This window comes from Guillardia theta, assembly GCF_000315625.1.
Source record: "Guillardia theta CCMP2712 unplaced genomic scaffold GUITHscaffold_27, whole genome shotgun sequence".
In the NCBI taxonomy this organism is placed as follows: Eukaryota; class Cryptophyceae; order Pyrenomonadales; family Geminigeraceae; genus Guillardia; species Guillardia theta.
Window position 1 is genome coordinate 482495 of NW_005434647.1, and position 16027 is coordinate 498521.

Genomic DNA, 16027 nt, shown 5'->3' on the forward strand with positions numbered 1-16027 from the left:
AGAATCAACTTAAAGTCCTCGATCACACCTCAAAATCGTGAAGCTACTCACTCTCAACGAAGTCCACAATATGGGCAGGAAAATTCAGTCGTTACCATGAGAGGCCGCTTACACTCAGATTTCCTCCTTGGTTTGCTGCTCTTTCTTCCTGGCCTTGTCCGCTTTTAGAGTTCCATGCACAGCAACTCCCTGCGAGAAACATGAGGGGCAGGAGGAACGAAGCAGCTTCTTGCCTTGGTGGTGCCACCGTATATCTCGTGCGTGTTCTGGTAAATGTTGGGATCCCACGGCACCTTAGGGTGCTTCGACTCGTGATGCATCTCCATGTTCTTCAGGCTCGGAGCTTGCATCATACACAGCGGGCATATCAGTCTACGTGAACAGGTCAAAGGACATCAGGAGTTTGACCTGCAAGACTCACTTGGCATGTCCTGCCTTTCCTCCGAGCCTGTCTTCGAGACCAGCCTTTCCTCCCCCCATGTTCTTGTTCGCCAGCTTATTCTTCTCCGAGATTTCCTTGGCTGTGTGCTTGGCTGAGACACCTTTCCGCCCCCCTCGGAGCCGGAGAACGTGTGCCTCGATGCCCTCGTGGGATCCTGCGGTTTCGAGAAGCAACGCAAGAGCCAGCACGAGGCTGAAGATGCGCTGCATGGCTGCTTGAAAACGAGCGATGAAGGAGAGCAAACAGAGAGAAGAGTGGAGGAGAGAGAGACTAGCGAAGGAAGAGAACCAGGAGGAGGGAGTGGAGGGAGGGAGGGAGTGGAGGGAGGGAGTGGAGGACGAGCGGGCGCAGCAGGCAGAAGCCGGGGAAAAGTGCCAAAGAAGTACAAGGCATGCGTGCCCCTCGTCCCCACTCCACCCAGTCGCTAAAATCAGCGATCAGATCAGCGATGCTGGGAGCTATGTTTGATGAAGCTGACAGTGTGCGGTGGAGAGAGGAGGAAAACGATCCGTGGATCAGTAGGACGAGGAGAGAGACAGAAGGAAGTACACGGAGGAAGAGGAGAAGGGGAGGGGGAGGGGGAGAGAAGAGAGGGAGGGAGGGGGGGGGGGATAGGGAAGGTCGACAAAAGACACTGAGCAAGAGTGGGAAGGAAAGAGGGGGGGGGGATGGAGAGGAAGGTTTCGAGTGAGGTTAGATGGTCAGGAAGATGCGACACCCTCAAGCTGTAGAGTAGGGGCAAAAGAAAAGATGAAGGGAGCAGGCAGGGAACATTGCAATGTGTAGAACGAGATTCTGCGATTATGCCAATTGTTAATCTTGTTGGATGCAGGTTTTGTTCACGACTTGCTGTCAGATGCCATGGTATCTGAATTGACTCGATCGAGGAAAAGTTAGCAGGGCAATAATATCGATGTCGTTGATCTCTCCGTCATTCGAGGGACCTTTGATTGAGCTCAAGGAGATATCCAGTACAGATTATGGTGACAGTGGGTCATTCAACAACTTCTCGAGGACAAACACGTCGAAAAACTATCATACGTGTGGGAATGATCAGAGTAGATACGGACAAAATCACAACTTTCGAAGGATCTTCTCTGCATTTCTTGCTACATGCTTTGTCGTTATTGCTCTGTTGGTAATCTTCGTGTGCTTTGAGTCACTCCAACGAGCCTTGAAGGTGCTACGATCAATTCTTGTTTCTTTAACATGACTTGAGGTTTTAGAAAGAACAACACACTGAGGAGGCACTGGAAAACGGCTAAAGGATTCTCTCTCAGTTACAGGTATGAGATTGATGACAAGGAAGGCTCGCTCAGCAAGTGAGGGGGCTTTCAGAATTCTAGCAGTGCACACCAGTTTCCTACAACAATCTAGAATCATGATAGAAACTCGATGGCCATGATGTGAGACCTGGAGAAGTTGCAGGTGAAAGCGTTGCGCTGCCTTGTCTCCATGGTCCAGGAACCATCCGTTTCGAAACCTTCAGCTTGTGTCAGCAACCGATTTAGGGGAGTGTCCCGTCAGGCTACCGGAGCTCGTTAACAGCCAGTGTCTTTGAAGGAATGGCGGTTGGTATGTTCCGTGAGTAAGATTCAAGATCTGAAAGGACATTGTCCAGCTCAAGCTCCGGCATCGAACTGTCGAGGAAGTCAAGCAGGTTGCAACAACTGTTCGTACCTGGAATCATCTACATGGGCCCTTCACTCGATTCACTCGATTCACTCGAACAGAGACGATCGTAGAGGGAGAAGAATAGCCGTTAACACGATAGAAAGTGACGAAAAACGGAAATGAATAAAGGGAAAGAAACCAGAAAATGGAGATGGAGAGGAGGTAGAGTAGAAGTACTCTCCTGTTTGAGCTCGGATGATTGGTAGCAGTTCCTCCACAAGACTTCGCAACTGCGATGAACATCTACTTTTGATGAGCGAGCTAAAACTTGGTAAAATTTACCTGTCTGAATCGTGAACTTGTCCGACGGCGATGCCGCCGTTAACGTGACAAATAAGCCACAAGCAGGATGCCCACCTGGCCTAAACTCAGCAGCGACAGCGGAACGATAGGAGCAAAAACAGTAGCTTCTTCGCCGCCTTAATATCGAGTTGTCTGGATGAAGATAGCACTTTACATGACATACCGCCATTCCTGCCCGGGCTTGTTACTTCAGCCTGCTTGGATGAGCGAATAATCTTTCAAGTGACATATCAAGCAGTCATTAGGAGAAGGGCATCTGGTAGAGATTGACGCCGATGGGGCCGATTATATCTAACAGTGGGGAGATAGTGAGAGACACACGCACTACTTGAGAATGTTGCAAAATTCCTGGGCCCATCTGCCTTGGACATTGAGAACGCTAAAGGGAGGGAATTAATTGCACCTTCCATGCACATAGCTGCATCCTCCTTCCTTAGCAGGACCATTTCGTTCCAACACAGAGAAGTACAATACAGCAATTGTTTGATCCTCTTCGAGATCAACCAGCAAGGACCTCACCAATCCATTCTGGACGAGAATGAGGTCGTATGGCATCGTCGGTCGGACAAGTTCGACCTGCATGAAAACCAAGTCTCTTCTTCTCGATGGTTCTGTCTTGGATACAACTTCTTCCAGATTCTCAACACCTTCAATGCATCATGAACATGTTCTGAATTCAGGATATTATAATAAATACCAGTACACACAAAAATCGGAGTGTTAGTCGGAGAATTGACTCCTATCTTGTCGAGCTTCCTTGTACAGTATAGGTCATCCTGAGGAATTCTTACAAGCATTGAGCTCGGAAGCATGAATCTTTACCCCAGCAAATCTCCGAATCGCGCTGCCTATCCTGCCGTTCCCACCAACAATCTCCCCTAGCATCGTGAACTCGTATGGTGTCGGGGAACTAGGGCAGGAACAAGGTAGCTGAGTCACCCGGGCCGGTGACCGGGGCCGATCATTACACTCAAAGTTCAGTTAAATCAATCTCACGAGGCCCGCCTCATACTCCGGTATCTCAAAATGACTCGAGATGAAGTTATACATAACGCCGTCAGTACCATTCTAGCTGAAACACTAGTACTATAGAAAGTTTTACTTACTGTGTCACAGTAGATTTGGAAGGTGCTTGCTACGACAACCGTTGTACGATTTTTACTACCGCCGCTCCAACTGTCTGCTTGCAGCAGTGCAGCACTACTGATCGGGCGGCACGTACGTGTAGGAGTACCCGATGAATAAGTTAGTACTTTCATACTAACACGTTGAGTATAATTGTTGTACCAGGTTCTCGGCTTACAGGCGTACCAGGCTGCTCTCCGAGTTACTACGGGTATGTAAGCTTTTACACCCGCCGGTACTTGGGCGTTGGGAGTTACGGCAGATCCACACTTTATCCTTATCCCTTATCAGGCATTGTAGTGTTACCGGGGTGGGGTCACCGGCAGTGACGGTTACAGTGCCTAAGAGGGCCCAAGCCATGAGATCGTTTAAGTCTGGTATTAGTGCAGAAAGCGCTAGTACTCTGGGGTGTAGTCGATGTCTTTTTCGGGGATGCCCCAGCCTTCCGCCCTGGGTGGGTATCTATGCCAGGTGTTGTTGAAGGTTTCTGCACTGCAGCTGGACAAAATTCTATGGCGATGGGAGGGATGGCAGCAAACATGCTGCTGCTCGCAGCCATGGCGTTGCTGTTGAGTAGTGCACCTTGTTGTGATGCGAGAGTAAGCAAGGAAGAGTTCGAACATGGTTTTCGGCATGGAGAAAGGCGTTCTGTGGTTGCCAAGAACCTTCCCGGAAGACCTCTCATGATTCACAACCCCGAAACTTTGCTGCTTCATCATACAGAAGACAGAGCACATGCAAAGCTCAAGACTCGATTCAGACAAGATTCGACCATTGCTCAGCAACAGATTGTGTTTGAGGAATCAAGCAAGAGTCATTACCTTGTTCGAGTGAAATATCCCGCTCCTCCCGACATGCTCTCTCAGTTGAGGGCCACCAGCGGAGACAAGTTTGTGCAATACATTCCATACGACACGTATGTGGTTGCTATGGAACCTTCCAGGAAACTTCGTGTTGCGAGCATGAAGCATGTGGAGACGATTTATCACCTCCCGTCGAGCATGAAGATAGCCAACGACCTTCAGGATTACATGTCGTTGGCGATGAGATCGCTCTCAGCCAAGCAGCCCGAGACAGTCATCAACAGCAACCCCCAGCACCCTGAGAAGCGAGGGACCCTAGACAACAGCCACAAGAAAGACAAGGGAAACCAGGGAAACTCGAAGTCTCAGACCAAACAAGACAAATATGGACAAGACAAATATGGACAAGACAAAGAGAAGGGAGCACCGGCTGGACCTGATGAGAGCGTATTTCTTGAGGCAGCCATCTCAGTTCATCCGGATCAAATGTCTCTAACCAATATGCTTCAATTGTTGGAAAATGCTTTCAGCACAAGATCGGGCAAGATCGCTCAAGTATGGGCGAAAACGAGCAGCAAGCTGACAATTGAAACAAACGCACAAAATGTTGGGAAGGTTGTAGAGCATTTGGCAAATCAAGCATCGGTGAAATGGATGGAAAAGAGGTCAGAGTACCGCACTTTGAACAAGTATTCTTCCTTGATCGTTCAGGGAACCTATCAGTGGCAACCAACCAAAACGAAGCTGGAACAGCTCGGTTTGAACGGAACAGGACAAATAGTGGGCATTGCTGACACTGGCATTGATTTTGATTCTTGCTTCTTCTATGACTCCAAGGTTCAGGTCTCTGTGTGTGAGGATTGCTATTTCTACGGTTATTCGTGCAGCAGCATGTGCCCTGCTCAACCCAGTCACCGTAAGATTTTGTCTTACAACTCTTATCCTCCTCCTCCCCCCTATCCTCAGCCTTATGACTCGTATCATGGTCATGGCACGCATGTGTCCGGTATCGTTGCTGGCGCCGCTGGTCCCAACCACACTCTTGCGACTCAGTACAATGGATCAGCTCCAGGAGCGAAGATCGTGTTCGACGATGTTTCGAATTTTGAGCCTTACCTCAACTACCTGCCATGGGACCTGAGCTCGAGTATCTATCCCCATGCATACAACAATGGAGCAAGGATTCACTCCAACTCATGGGGGGGCTATTCTTATGGATACGACTTCCAGTGCATGGAAACCGATTCATTCATGTACGACCATGATGATTTTCTGGTCGTGTTTGCTGCAGGGAATAGCGGTCCTTATCACTTCTCGATTGGCAGTCCAGGGAATGCCAAGAACATTCTGTCGGTAGGATCAAGCTTGAACTCCCGTGAGTCGTACGTGGCGCATGGTTATGGTACCTACTTCAACCTCTCCATGCTGCTCTCTGATGGCTCAGACGAGAGGCTGGTTGACATCCTCCCTGCCTCCTTTGGAGCTCCGCTGACCCCCGACACGGAACCGATCAACGCTCCGCTAGTCGGTCAATACTTTTACAGATGGTGCTATCCGTATGATCCTTGGTGCATGGATATTCAGACTCTGCTGTGCCTGCCTTATCCGGACTCGAACTCAAGTTGCGCCAAACCGACTTCGTCAAATGCTGAGATCTCAACAAGCTTGTCAGACGTGCATACTGTTGAAAATCTTGGTAACGTTCAATCAAGCATTCGGCTTCAGGATTATCGGTCTTGTTATGTTGACCCTTGGATGTCAACGACGACATGTTCGTTCTCAATGTATGTCAACAGAACATCTGGAGGTGATGTCGATCTTATGATTCAAGTGCCTTTGTCGTACTGGATGGGCAGCAACAGTGTCACTAATGTCAAGGGAATCACTGTTGCTGGCGACTATGTTCCTATGGACTTCAGTGTGTTAGGCAGTCAGTCATGCGGGCAATCAATCAGTACAACATACAGGATACCGTCACAGGTGTCGGGAACGATTCAGATCGTTGTTCAGTATGACCAATCGATGAGGTACTGGTACCCTTGTATGTGGTCTGGTGTCACCTTCACGATGATATCTCATGCCGCCACGTCATGGGACATCCTGTATGACTCGTCTATCTTTCAAATGTACAACTATTACTATTATTATTACTACTACTATCCTCAGATGTTCATTGATTTGAAAATTGACTTCGACTTCTGCGTATTTGGAGAAAATGCAAAAAATCGTACGTATCTGACGGGAGGTTCTGTTGCATTTGCTCATTCCTATGATTTGTCATTCTCGCAGTTTGTTTTTAACAATGAATATGAGGCATATCCAGTTTTCATGGCGGGAAAGAAAGTTCAAGACAACGGCATTAATGGGTACACTATCTACATCAAGAGTCATCACATGGAAACCTCACATGATCAACAATCGCGAGTCACGCTGTATGAAAATAATAGCATTACTTACTCTGTTGTCAGCCCGGTAACCGATGGAGATGACTCATTCTCCTTGTCCGTCCGGCAATGGTACTCTCTTTATTCAGGATCGATCAACATCAACCAGACGGTGACTTTGACAGGCTTCTCTAATCCATTGAGTGATTACTTTCGCGGCTTCTTTAAAGGCAACATGGTTGCTTCTCCTTTTATGGGCTATTGCGATGAAGTGCTCATGGCCTGGAATGCTCAGAACATGGGAGCCTCTGCGCTGATCTTGTACGAACCTTCGATCCAATACCCCGCGCCTCTTTTGAAAGGAACAGGAGGACCGAACGAAATGTTGAAGGATCAGATCACGATACCTGTCGCTGGCATCTCAGGTTTGGACGCGTTCAACCTCACAACAGGATGGTTTCAGCAGACCTGCGCTCCAGGTTTCTCTTATCTCTGCCTCTATTCTATGCAGTTGGCCAAGTTACCACTGGTCAGCAACGTTCGCTCAGGACAAGAGTACAAGCACACCGACTTGTCGATCTTCTCATCGCGGGGGCCAACCTTTGATCTCAGAAACAAGCCGGACATCGTCGCTCCTGGTCAGAACATCTTCTCCGCTTCTTCCGATGGAATCCGCAACAGCTTCCAGTGCGCTAACTCCGTCGGGCTCAACAAGAGCTGCATCCTCGAGATGAGCGGAACCTCCATGGCTACTCCAGCAACCGCCGGGGCAGCCGCCATAGTGAGGCAGTACTTCGAGGAGGGCTACCATGTCACGGGCTCTCCCTCAGGTGCGGATGGTGTCAACCCTTCCTCGGCGCTAGTCAAAGCTATGATCATTCAAAGCGGCAAGCCTCTGCGCCATGCTTACCAGTATGGGTCTAAGATGGTGAGGAACGGCTTGTGGGGCTACCTTCAAATCTACGGAGGGTCTGGAGTCGCATGGCAGGAGTCGACTGCAAGCCCTTCAGCGGAGCAGGGGTACGGGCTGCTTGACTTGTCGTCGGTCTTGTGGTTCGGAGCGGATTCAGACTTTGTGTTGAAGACTTACGATCGGGTGCAGCTGTCTCAAGGTCAGGTCGTAAAGAAATGCTTCTCCGTCTCCGGCGGCTCTCAGTTCCGAGTCACTCTAGTGTGGACGGACCCCCCCGGGTCCACGTACGCCTCCAAGGCGCTCATCAGCGATCTCGACCTCGTGCTCATCGATGGCAGTGGCAACACCTTGTACGGCAACAACCGCTCGGGCTCGGACATGGACCGAACCAACAATGTCGAGCAGATCACCCTGCCGCAGGCTCCCGCAGGCACCTACAGCGTCTACGTGTCTGCCTATGACTTGCCTCAGGGGTCGCAGAACTTCGCGCTGGTGGTGACGGGCGCCATCACTGCTGAGCCAGACTGCAGCTCATCGCCCTCCTGCCCCAACAGCTGCTCAGGTCATGGCACGTGTAGAGCCCCCATCTGCGATTGCGACGCAGGATACTTCTCGATCGATTGTAGTCAGTCACCCAAATGTGGTGATGGGATTTTGACAGCTCCGGAGCAGTGCGACGACGGCAACTCAGTCTCAGGCGACGGCTGCTCGTCGACCTGCCAGGTGGAGCAAGGCTGGGAGTGCGACCAAGAGTTGTGGCCGCAAGACAAGTCCTCCTGCTTCAAGTGCGCGTGCGGATGCGAGAGATACTATGAGGAGTCTGGCGTTGTCAACGGGTCGAGCTCTGTCTACTACAATTACAACATGTACAATTACAACATGTACTATGGGCCCATGTATTACCCAGGATATTACTACTGGGGCCCGCAATGCGTGTATGATATCGAGCCGACTGGTTTGACGTCTCTTCAGGTTTCGTTTCCTGATATGCAGAGCAACGCTTATCTCAACATTGAAATCTACACCTGTGCAAACTCAGACTGTAGCCAATGGAACTACAATGGTTGGATATCAGGCAGCTACATGAACTTGTGGTTGCCCGACGCTCAGATGTACAACTCTGCGTTCAGAGCCAACGTGTCTAAGGTGAGAGTGGCCTCTTACAGCCCGTTCCTGCTCAAGTATGGACCCATCGTATACGACGTGTGCGGCGATGGCATCCAAGAAGGGCTGGAGGCGTGCGATGACGGGAACCTCGTCGACGGCGACGGATGCTCGTCGACATGCAAGAAGGAGTGCACGGCAGCACATTGCTGTCACTTTGACTTGTCACCGCATGACGTCTTCGCTAAGAGGTACGAGAACGAAGTCGCTCCTGGCGCCACGTGCGCCTCGTTCAGCATCTCCGACAGCAACAACGGTATGGGCGAGATCGAGATGGCAGTCATCCCAACCCTCCTGCTCCCTACCGTCTGTGCGCAGTCAGAGGTCGACAGCTCCTCGTCTACCAGCATGAAGTTCAACGGATCGTCGACAGCAAGCCAGTACAACTCGGCCACTGGAACCATCATGGGCCATTGGAGCTTGCTCTATCCCTCTTCCTTGTCCAATGGGATGCAGAACATGGATGACGGTAACTGGCTGCTCCCTGACTTTGGCTTCGACTTTTGCTTGGAGGGCAAGAACGTGAGAAATCGGACGTACATCAGTTCCAACTCCTACATCACCTTCTACAACGGCTTCTCCTTCTACTCTGGTCTTTCTGCTTCCTGGCCTCCCACACCCACCATGTTCGTCGGAGGCTCAGAAACGTCGGCTCAGCTCGTGCTGACCAAGAGAGTGTATGAGGCGGGCATGCGAGGCTTTCTCGTTCGGTTTGAAGGTACAGCCTCAACCAGCGGTCAGCTCGGCTCGCCCAACATCATCTGGGAGGCGACATTCTTCGAGGACAACCGCATCAGAGTCTCTGTCGGGCTCATGGCGAACAGCTACGGTCTCTCTCTGCTGAGCGACGGCAACGGCAAGGTCCTCCTTCCTCTGACATTCAAGCAAAAATCAGCTGAGCTCCTGCACCTCAAGAACTTCTGCACCATGTACAAGCAGCAGGTCGCGTGCGACAGACTTGAGATGAGCTCACAGGAGGAGATTCAAGTCTTGCCCAACGAGTTTCAAGTCTTCCGCGGTCGCTCGCTAACTTTGAACTACTTCTCCACCGTCAACAACCGAACCTCCTCGCCATTTCCCTTCGAGCTGTCATGGGGAGGCAAGTCGAAGCCCATCTGCGGCAACGGGCTGCGGGACTGGACGTTCAGCATGCTCACAGCTGTGAACTGCACTTCGACGACATCTTACTGGTACTCGTCCACGATCAACAACGGAATGGGAGGAGTCTACTACCAGAACTACTGGATGTCTTCCTGCCAGGTTCCCCTCTGGCCTCTGATCAACTCATCGGGGCCCATGTACCTTCTTGTCGACATGGACTCGACCTCTCTCTACGGGGGTTCCATCATGAACGTGACCCTCAACGGCGTCAGCATCCCCTTCTCCTCTCCTTACCAGATGAGCCCCACCTGCGGGATGAAAGTACCAATCGTCCTCACTGAAGTTCCTCCCAACGTTGAGGGACCGAAGTTCTCTCTGCAGATCAACGTCATGTATCCTAACTGCTGGTACTGCTCCAACACTCCCTCCTGCTACTACATCAACGCCGAGGCTTTCCTCGCCGCTCCTTATGTCTTCGAGCAGTGCGACGATGGCAACCAAGTGGACGGTGACGGATGCAGCAGCACGTGCACCATAGAGCCCGGGGCCTCGTGCGACAGCTCCTTCAGCATCGGGTCGCTGCAGAGAGGGCCGGACGTCTGCCTCGGCAAGTACGGCAAGCAGATGCCGGGAGGATGCTCCAACTGGATGGCGATGCTCAACTCGTCGACGTATCCGTTCCTGTGGGGTGAAGACCCGAGCTACAGGAACTGCTCGCTCCCTTACACGTGGGAAGAGATCGTCATTCCAGCCCTCAAGAACTGCTCGGTGCAGTACAAGATGGGAGGCCTGGGCCTGCTGATGACGGATCAGTTTCAAGTTTGGATCTGCGTGAAGGATCACCCGTGTGCGTTGAGCGCGAGCAACCCTTACTTCTGCTTCGTCTACGATGAGATGAACGCGAAGTTCATTCCTTGGGGAAGCAACTCCAAGCTTGAGCTCTTCCAACTCGTGAAATGAGCAGGCGTTGGACTCGTGCTTGTTTGTGTGATGAGTTTACGCTATTTGCAACGTTGTGCTGCTTTGATATATTTGTGTCACCATATAGCTATTTCTGTCTTGTGACGCTGTAATTTGCAGTCATTCACAATTAAATAACTATTATCCATTTTGTTTTCGTATGAACAGCATTCTGCATGCTTGGTTGGTTTACTTTTACCTCGTCGCTGGTTCATGGTTGACATGGTCAAGATCGAAGGTGTAGGAGATTAAGATCATGTCACTCGTGGCAATCACGATCTCAAGAACTCTGAGAGGTCCTCATCATCATCCTGCAGCATCTCTCTGAGAGGTCCTCATCATCCCGCAAGCTTGACTGTATCTTTACTTCACAACCATAACACTGGGAGCCATCAGAAGCTGTCGCAGGAAGTCTTGCCGAAGGGGCTGAAACATTTCTGGCAGAGATTGAAGGAAGAGTCGGAGTTGAGAGACTTCCAGAGGTCCTGCGGGTCGAGACGAGGGGAGCAAGCATGGTCAGCGAGTGAGGCAGCGAGGAGAGGCAGGGCGTCTACCTGCGTCAACTTGGGGTTGACGAGGCCGGACGTGCGGTACTCAGGGCACATCCAGCATTCTTGATTGTAGGTGAAGTTTGCTTGAGGGAAGCCCGTGGGGTTCGGGCAGAAGAAATCTTGACCTCCTTGACAGAAGTCTCCGCTTGTCAGGTTGCAGTCCGCGTGCGAGCTGCAAGGCTTTCGGCTCTCTTGACATGTTGACGGCTGATTGTTCTGTTGGAGAGTGAGAAGCCGATAGATGGAGGAGGGAAAGTCGCTCACAGTCCCGTTGTGGAGGAGGATGCCGTACTCGCGGATAGACGTGCTACACTGCATGATCTTGTACGCGACGTTCTTCATGCAGGCCCTGCCGTTGGCACAAACAGACCCCGGAGAGCAGGGGATGGTCGTTTCTGACGGAAAACCTTGAGACCACAGGATACGAAGGGGTGAAGATGAGGGTGAGCAGAACTAGAAGAGGAGAGCGGGAGGAGAGAGGAAAGAGGAGGAGAGAAGGAGGATGCCGCACAGGAGGGGTTTTCGAGTGGAGGGCTGGCAAGTGTTCCAGGGAAGAGAGATGGCACGAGCAGAGGGGAGGAGAAGTTCACCCGGACAGACGTACTCGGAGATCTGATTGCAGTAGCCGTAGAGCTGCGGATCACCACAGGAGCATCTGCGTCCCATCAGCACGTGCGAGCAGAGCAGCAGTGGCTCTCACGAGATCACGTTGATGCAGGGGCGACAAGCGCACCTCCTGTCCTTCTGCAAGGTGCCGAAATATTGCTAGGAGGCGTCTCAGCTCCCCTCCTCCCTTCCCTCTGACTTCACTCCACCTGCATGAACGATACCGCCTGCTGTCGGGCAGTCCCACTTCCCTTCCACAACTAAAGGGCGAATTTCAGAATCATGGCAAAGGGTTTGTCAGTAGACCACGACGCCATCAATATATATAGACAAAGGGGACAGGAAAGAAAGAGAATGGGAAATTCTCAACCACCACCACGATAGAGTGTTACGCACTTCAAGCACATTCTTTCGGATCTCCGGGTAAGAAATGACATCTCCTCCTGCGTTGCACGACACTTGCTCGAACGAGGAGCCGCAAGAGACCGAAGGAGAGATAGCGCGGTTGCTGTACTGGGGGCAAGGCCAGCAAAGATATGGGCCGAGGGGAGGGCCGAACCACACGATGCCGGAGGGGAAGGCGATGATGGAGCAGAGGGCGGAAAAGAAGAGAAGTTTGGACAGCATCGACCTTCCTCCGACCTGCGAGCAGGACGTGAGTGAATACTCGCCAGGGACGCATGCGGGCTCACCAGCATGCCGCGGGGTTTCCTGCAATGATAGATGAGACGGTACCTGTCGATGGGCCACTCGACGATGTTGGTGAGCAACGTGATGCCTGTGCCATGACGAACGGTCAGAAGAGAGGAATGGTGGGAGAATGCACGGAAGCAGCATGGGAGGGGTGGGCGAAGGCAGCAAGGAGGAAGGAGGAGTGATTTTGGCCTTAGGACCAACGAGGAGTTGGCAACGAGAGTGGTGAGAAGGAATAGGTTAGAAGAGACATGCGAGGGAAGAAGATCATCAGATGAAATATGATGATGGCACTTGCCTGTTATCATCGGGAAGACTGAGATGCCAATGTACATGATAAATTGCCTGTACACAATCTCGAAGTATTCGTCGGTAAGCTCGAATTCAGGCCTACCAAATCAAAGTGAGTGTAGGTGAGAAAATGGAGGGCAGGGAGGGCGCAAGATAGGAAATGGCGAGAATGGAAGGGAGAGAGGGGAGGGAGGGAAGGAGCTCACTTCTCATCTTCGTTGCTCCCCTCATTGTTTTCCAAGGACACGAAAGGGCTTAAAAGGCAGACGACCAATTTCCAGATATAAGGCCAAAAGAATTCGACAAAGTTGTTGATAGTGATGTCCATCAAAATGAAAATGAATATCTACAGAAATCGAGTTAGAAGGAGCCCAGTCTAGACCAAGAAACTCCGGTCCACTTAAAGTTTCAGCACATTGAGGATCATATCAAACGAGAGCATTCACCTGGAAGGCAATACGACTTGAAGAGCATGTATAGAACGGGAAGTCTGCATAGTAGCGGAAGATAAAAAGTCCGTAGACGTTGACGAGACGGAACAGAATGATCTTGAGCAGACGATGTCTGCGGTAGGAAGACCAGGTCGGATGCTTCTCCAAGTCCGTGAGGAAGCGAACAATGCTGTCAAAGATCAGGTTGGAGATCGGGACGATCGCAGAGGTGATGAGAGAGACAGCAAGCTGCACTCCTTCTTGGAAAGCCCCGATTTGCTTCAAACCTGAGTCGTACTGACTCGGGATGGTACGATAGAGCATCTGAAACAGCACCGCATACATGATCGCAAGGGGGCATGCGCACATGAGCACGAAGATTGAGTAAGAGATGATCATGCGCTGCTTGAACCCGAAGGATACTTCTTTCTCGAGACCATCATAGGGAATCTTATCATCTTCCGGATTTGTCGACGCCTCTGCGTTCTTAACATAGTCGCGAAAGAAAAGGGTTGAGGTGTAGAAGTAGACCGGACCAAGGACAAAGGTGAAGATAGTGACGAGAACCATCATCGTGACCCAGGGTCCATCTGTAGAAGGTTGGAACGACGACAAGAACAACAGATCCAGAGAGGAGATTGAACTAGCGTTGAGAAATCCAAAGCCAGCATCCGATAGCTTGGGAGATGCATTCGAAACGTGAGGAACAAACCCTATCAATGAGAATAAGAAGAGGATCAGATTGGAGACAATCACGAAGTTCAAGAAGTTGAAATACTGAGTAACCGGCTTCCCGTAGGCCTCTTCAAGCTCATCCCTACTACAGAAGAAACTGACTTCTTTCTTAACGTGCTCATTCGACGCAAGGCTAGCAGCCGCATCTTGGAAAGCGATATAGGGGTTTCCATTCTTGTTGAACAATAATGTTTGTTGGTTTCTGTCAATCTCGAGCTGTTGAGCAGGTTGGGCAAAAGACAGAATCGATTGCTTGATCGAGCTCAAAGAAAAGCCTCCAGAGCTCTCCACATTTGCGCCTTCGTCGTGGGCGTCATGATGCCTGCAATTCAAGTCAACCAACAACATTGGCAGAAATGTTCATTTCTGCAAAACAAAGTGATATTGACCTCGCTTCCAAACGAGTAGCACTGATGTCAACATCAAGAATCAGAATAATGCACATTTACACACAGAGCAAACTCAGGACCACGAACAGTCTTTCACTATGTTCAGCAACAGCAGCAGACACATCAGAGCAGCACGTTGAATACCTTCCTTGTTGACCTTGACCTTGCTGCATGCCTCCCGGAGGTGTGAAAACATCGTTTGCCGGCAAGCTGGAGTTCATGAGCGTTGAAGTTGCTTCAGGACGAACCATAGCATCGCTTGCAGGATAGATCGAACGGATAGATGCTGTGTTGTACAATGCCGGCTGTGCCGGTTGTGAGGGTTGTGGGGCAAAAAGGTCGGGCCGCTCCCACTGTGTGGTTCTTGTTTCATGATTCACATAATACGCTTGTCCATCTGGAGTGAACTCTTGGACCCAGGGATGAGGAAGCTGCTCGCGAGTCAGCCGACTCTGCATTTCCACGGGCTGCCATCCGTCCACCATGACAAACAAACTGCACAAACCTGATCAAACATGAGAGCAAGCAAAGAATGATGAGATTATGTCTTCTCCACGCATCAGTCAATCATGATCCTCGTAAGCTTGCATCTTTCTTCTTCTTCAAGTAATTGACCTCTTCCCCTTGTGCACTACACAAATCTTTCTTGTACCTTCAGTCTCAGTACTGCTCCAATTCTCAATCACTGCACCGAGCCTGTCCTTTCCTACAGAACAACGATCCATTTCAAAATGGCCATTTGAGTACCATTGTGCGAACATACTTCCTTTTCTCCTTCCAACTTTGAAGCTTTCTCATGGATCCATTTCCGAAACAAAGTAACTCCTCCTTCCTTATCCTTGTCTCTCTCCATTTCCTGTAAAGAGCTGATCACTGCAAAGCTTGCCTTGTCTCCCTTCAGTACTATTCTACCATTGTGCCTTCTTGGTCCTTTCATATCGCATCCCCAGCCAACCACAACTCTCCTTCTCTCGCCTCTGCCGTTCACCATAAACAACAATGTACTTCGGTCCTACTACAGCTTGTCGAGGTTTAAAAATCGTTCGAAGTTTCAAAGTTTTAAACTATCCAAAGTTTGGTACCAAACCTTTCAGGCAGCTCATACAGCTCATAACGGTTTCAAGTATTTGTAACGCTCAGAGTCGGAGGTCAATTTATCAATAGGGTGGGGGTGGGGCGAGACTTAGATGAACTACCCCTGGTAAAGAGGACAAAACAAGGTTCAGACTGGGGTACGAAAACTTTTGGTGGTACAGGATCATTTGTAATAAGACGGGTCCTGGCATCTAGCGGCGTTGGTGAAAACACAGGGGTGAGGGACATCAACGGTGGGGTGGGCTATCATGGGGTCGGGGGTTGCTTCTGATGGAAGGGTGGGTCATGTGGTACCAGCCGTGGTGCTATAAGATGATTTGGGTGATAGTAGAGGGGTGGGGGTAGTGAAGCAATGTCTGATCTCCAA

The 16027-nt window shown here is 50.6% G+C and overlaps 4 protein-coding genes across 4 annotated transcripts; 1 reads left to right on the forward strand and 3 right to left on the reverse strand.

The window, feature by feature from the left end:
• Window positions 1-236: 236 nt before the first annotated feature.
• On the reverse strand, window positions 237-570 carry GUITHDRAFT_45817 (hypothetical protein; the record flags this gene model as incomplete). Its single annotated transcript, XM_005834086.1, has 2 exons — window positions 237-372; window positions 422-570. Coding segments are annotated over 2 exons (285 nt in total), but the record flags the coding sequence as incomplete, so codon positions are not given.
• A 1884-nt stretch (window positions 571-2454) lies between these two features.
• GUITHDRAFT_152174 (hypothetical protein) lies at window positions 2455-3325 on the reverse strand. The gene is made up of 5 exons (XM_005834087.1): window positions 3242-3325; window positions 3117-3195; window positions 2996-3066; window positions 2834-2947; window positions 2455-2788 (listed from the first exon to the last, which is right to left on the reverse strand). Exons 1-5 carry the CDS (start codon window positions 3302-3304, stop codon window positions 2744-2746), a joined length of 372 nt encoding a protein of 123 aa, XP_005834144.1. The 5' UTR covers window positions 3305-3325; the 3' UTR covers window positions 2455-2743.
• A 737-nt stretch (window positions 3326-4062) lies between these two features.
• Window positions 4063-10869, forward strand: GUITHDRAFT_107075 (hypothetical protein; the record flags this gene model as incomplete). The annotated part of the gene is made up of 1 exon (XM_005834088.1): window positions 4063-10869. The coding sequence occupies one exon, from the start codon at window positions 4063-4065 to the stop codon at window positions 10867-10869; it is 6807 nt and encodes a 2268-aa protein (XP_005834145.1).
• Window positions 10870-10908: 39 nt separating this feature from the next.
• GUITHDRAFT_152175 (hypothetical protein) lies at window positions 10909-12185 on the reverse strand (the record flags this gene model as incomplete). The annotated part of the gene is made up of 5 exons (XM_005834089.1): window positions 10909-11354; window positions 11424-11636; window positions 11685-11815; window positions 12011-12075; window positions 12121-12185. Coding segments are annotated over 5 exons (567 nt in total), but the record flags the coding sequence as incomplete, so codon positions are not given.
• Between the last annotated feature and the right edge of the window lie 3842 nt (window positions 12186-16027).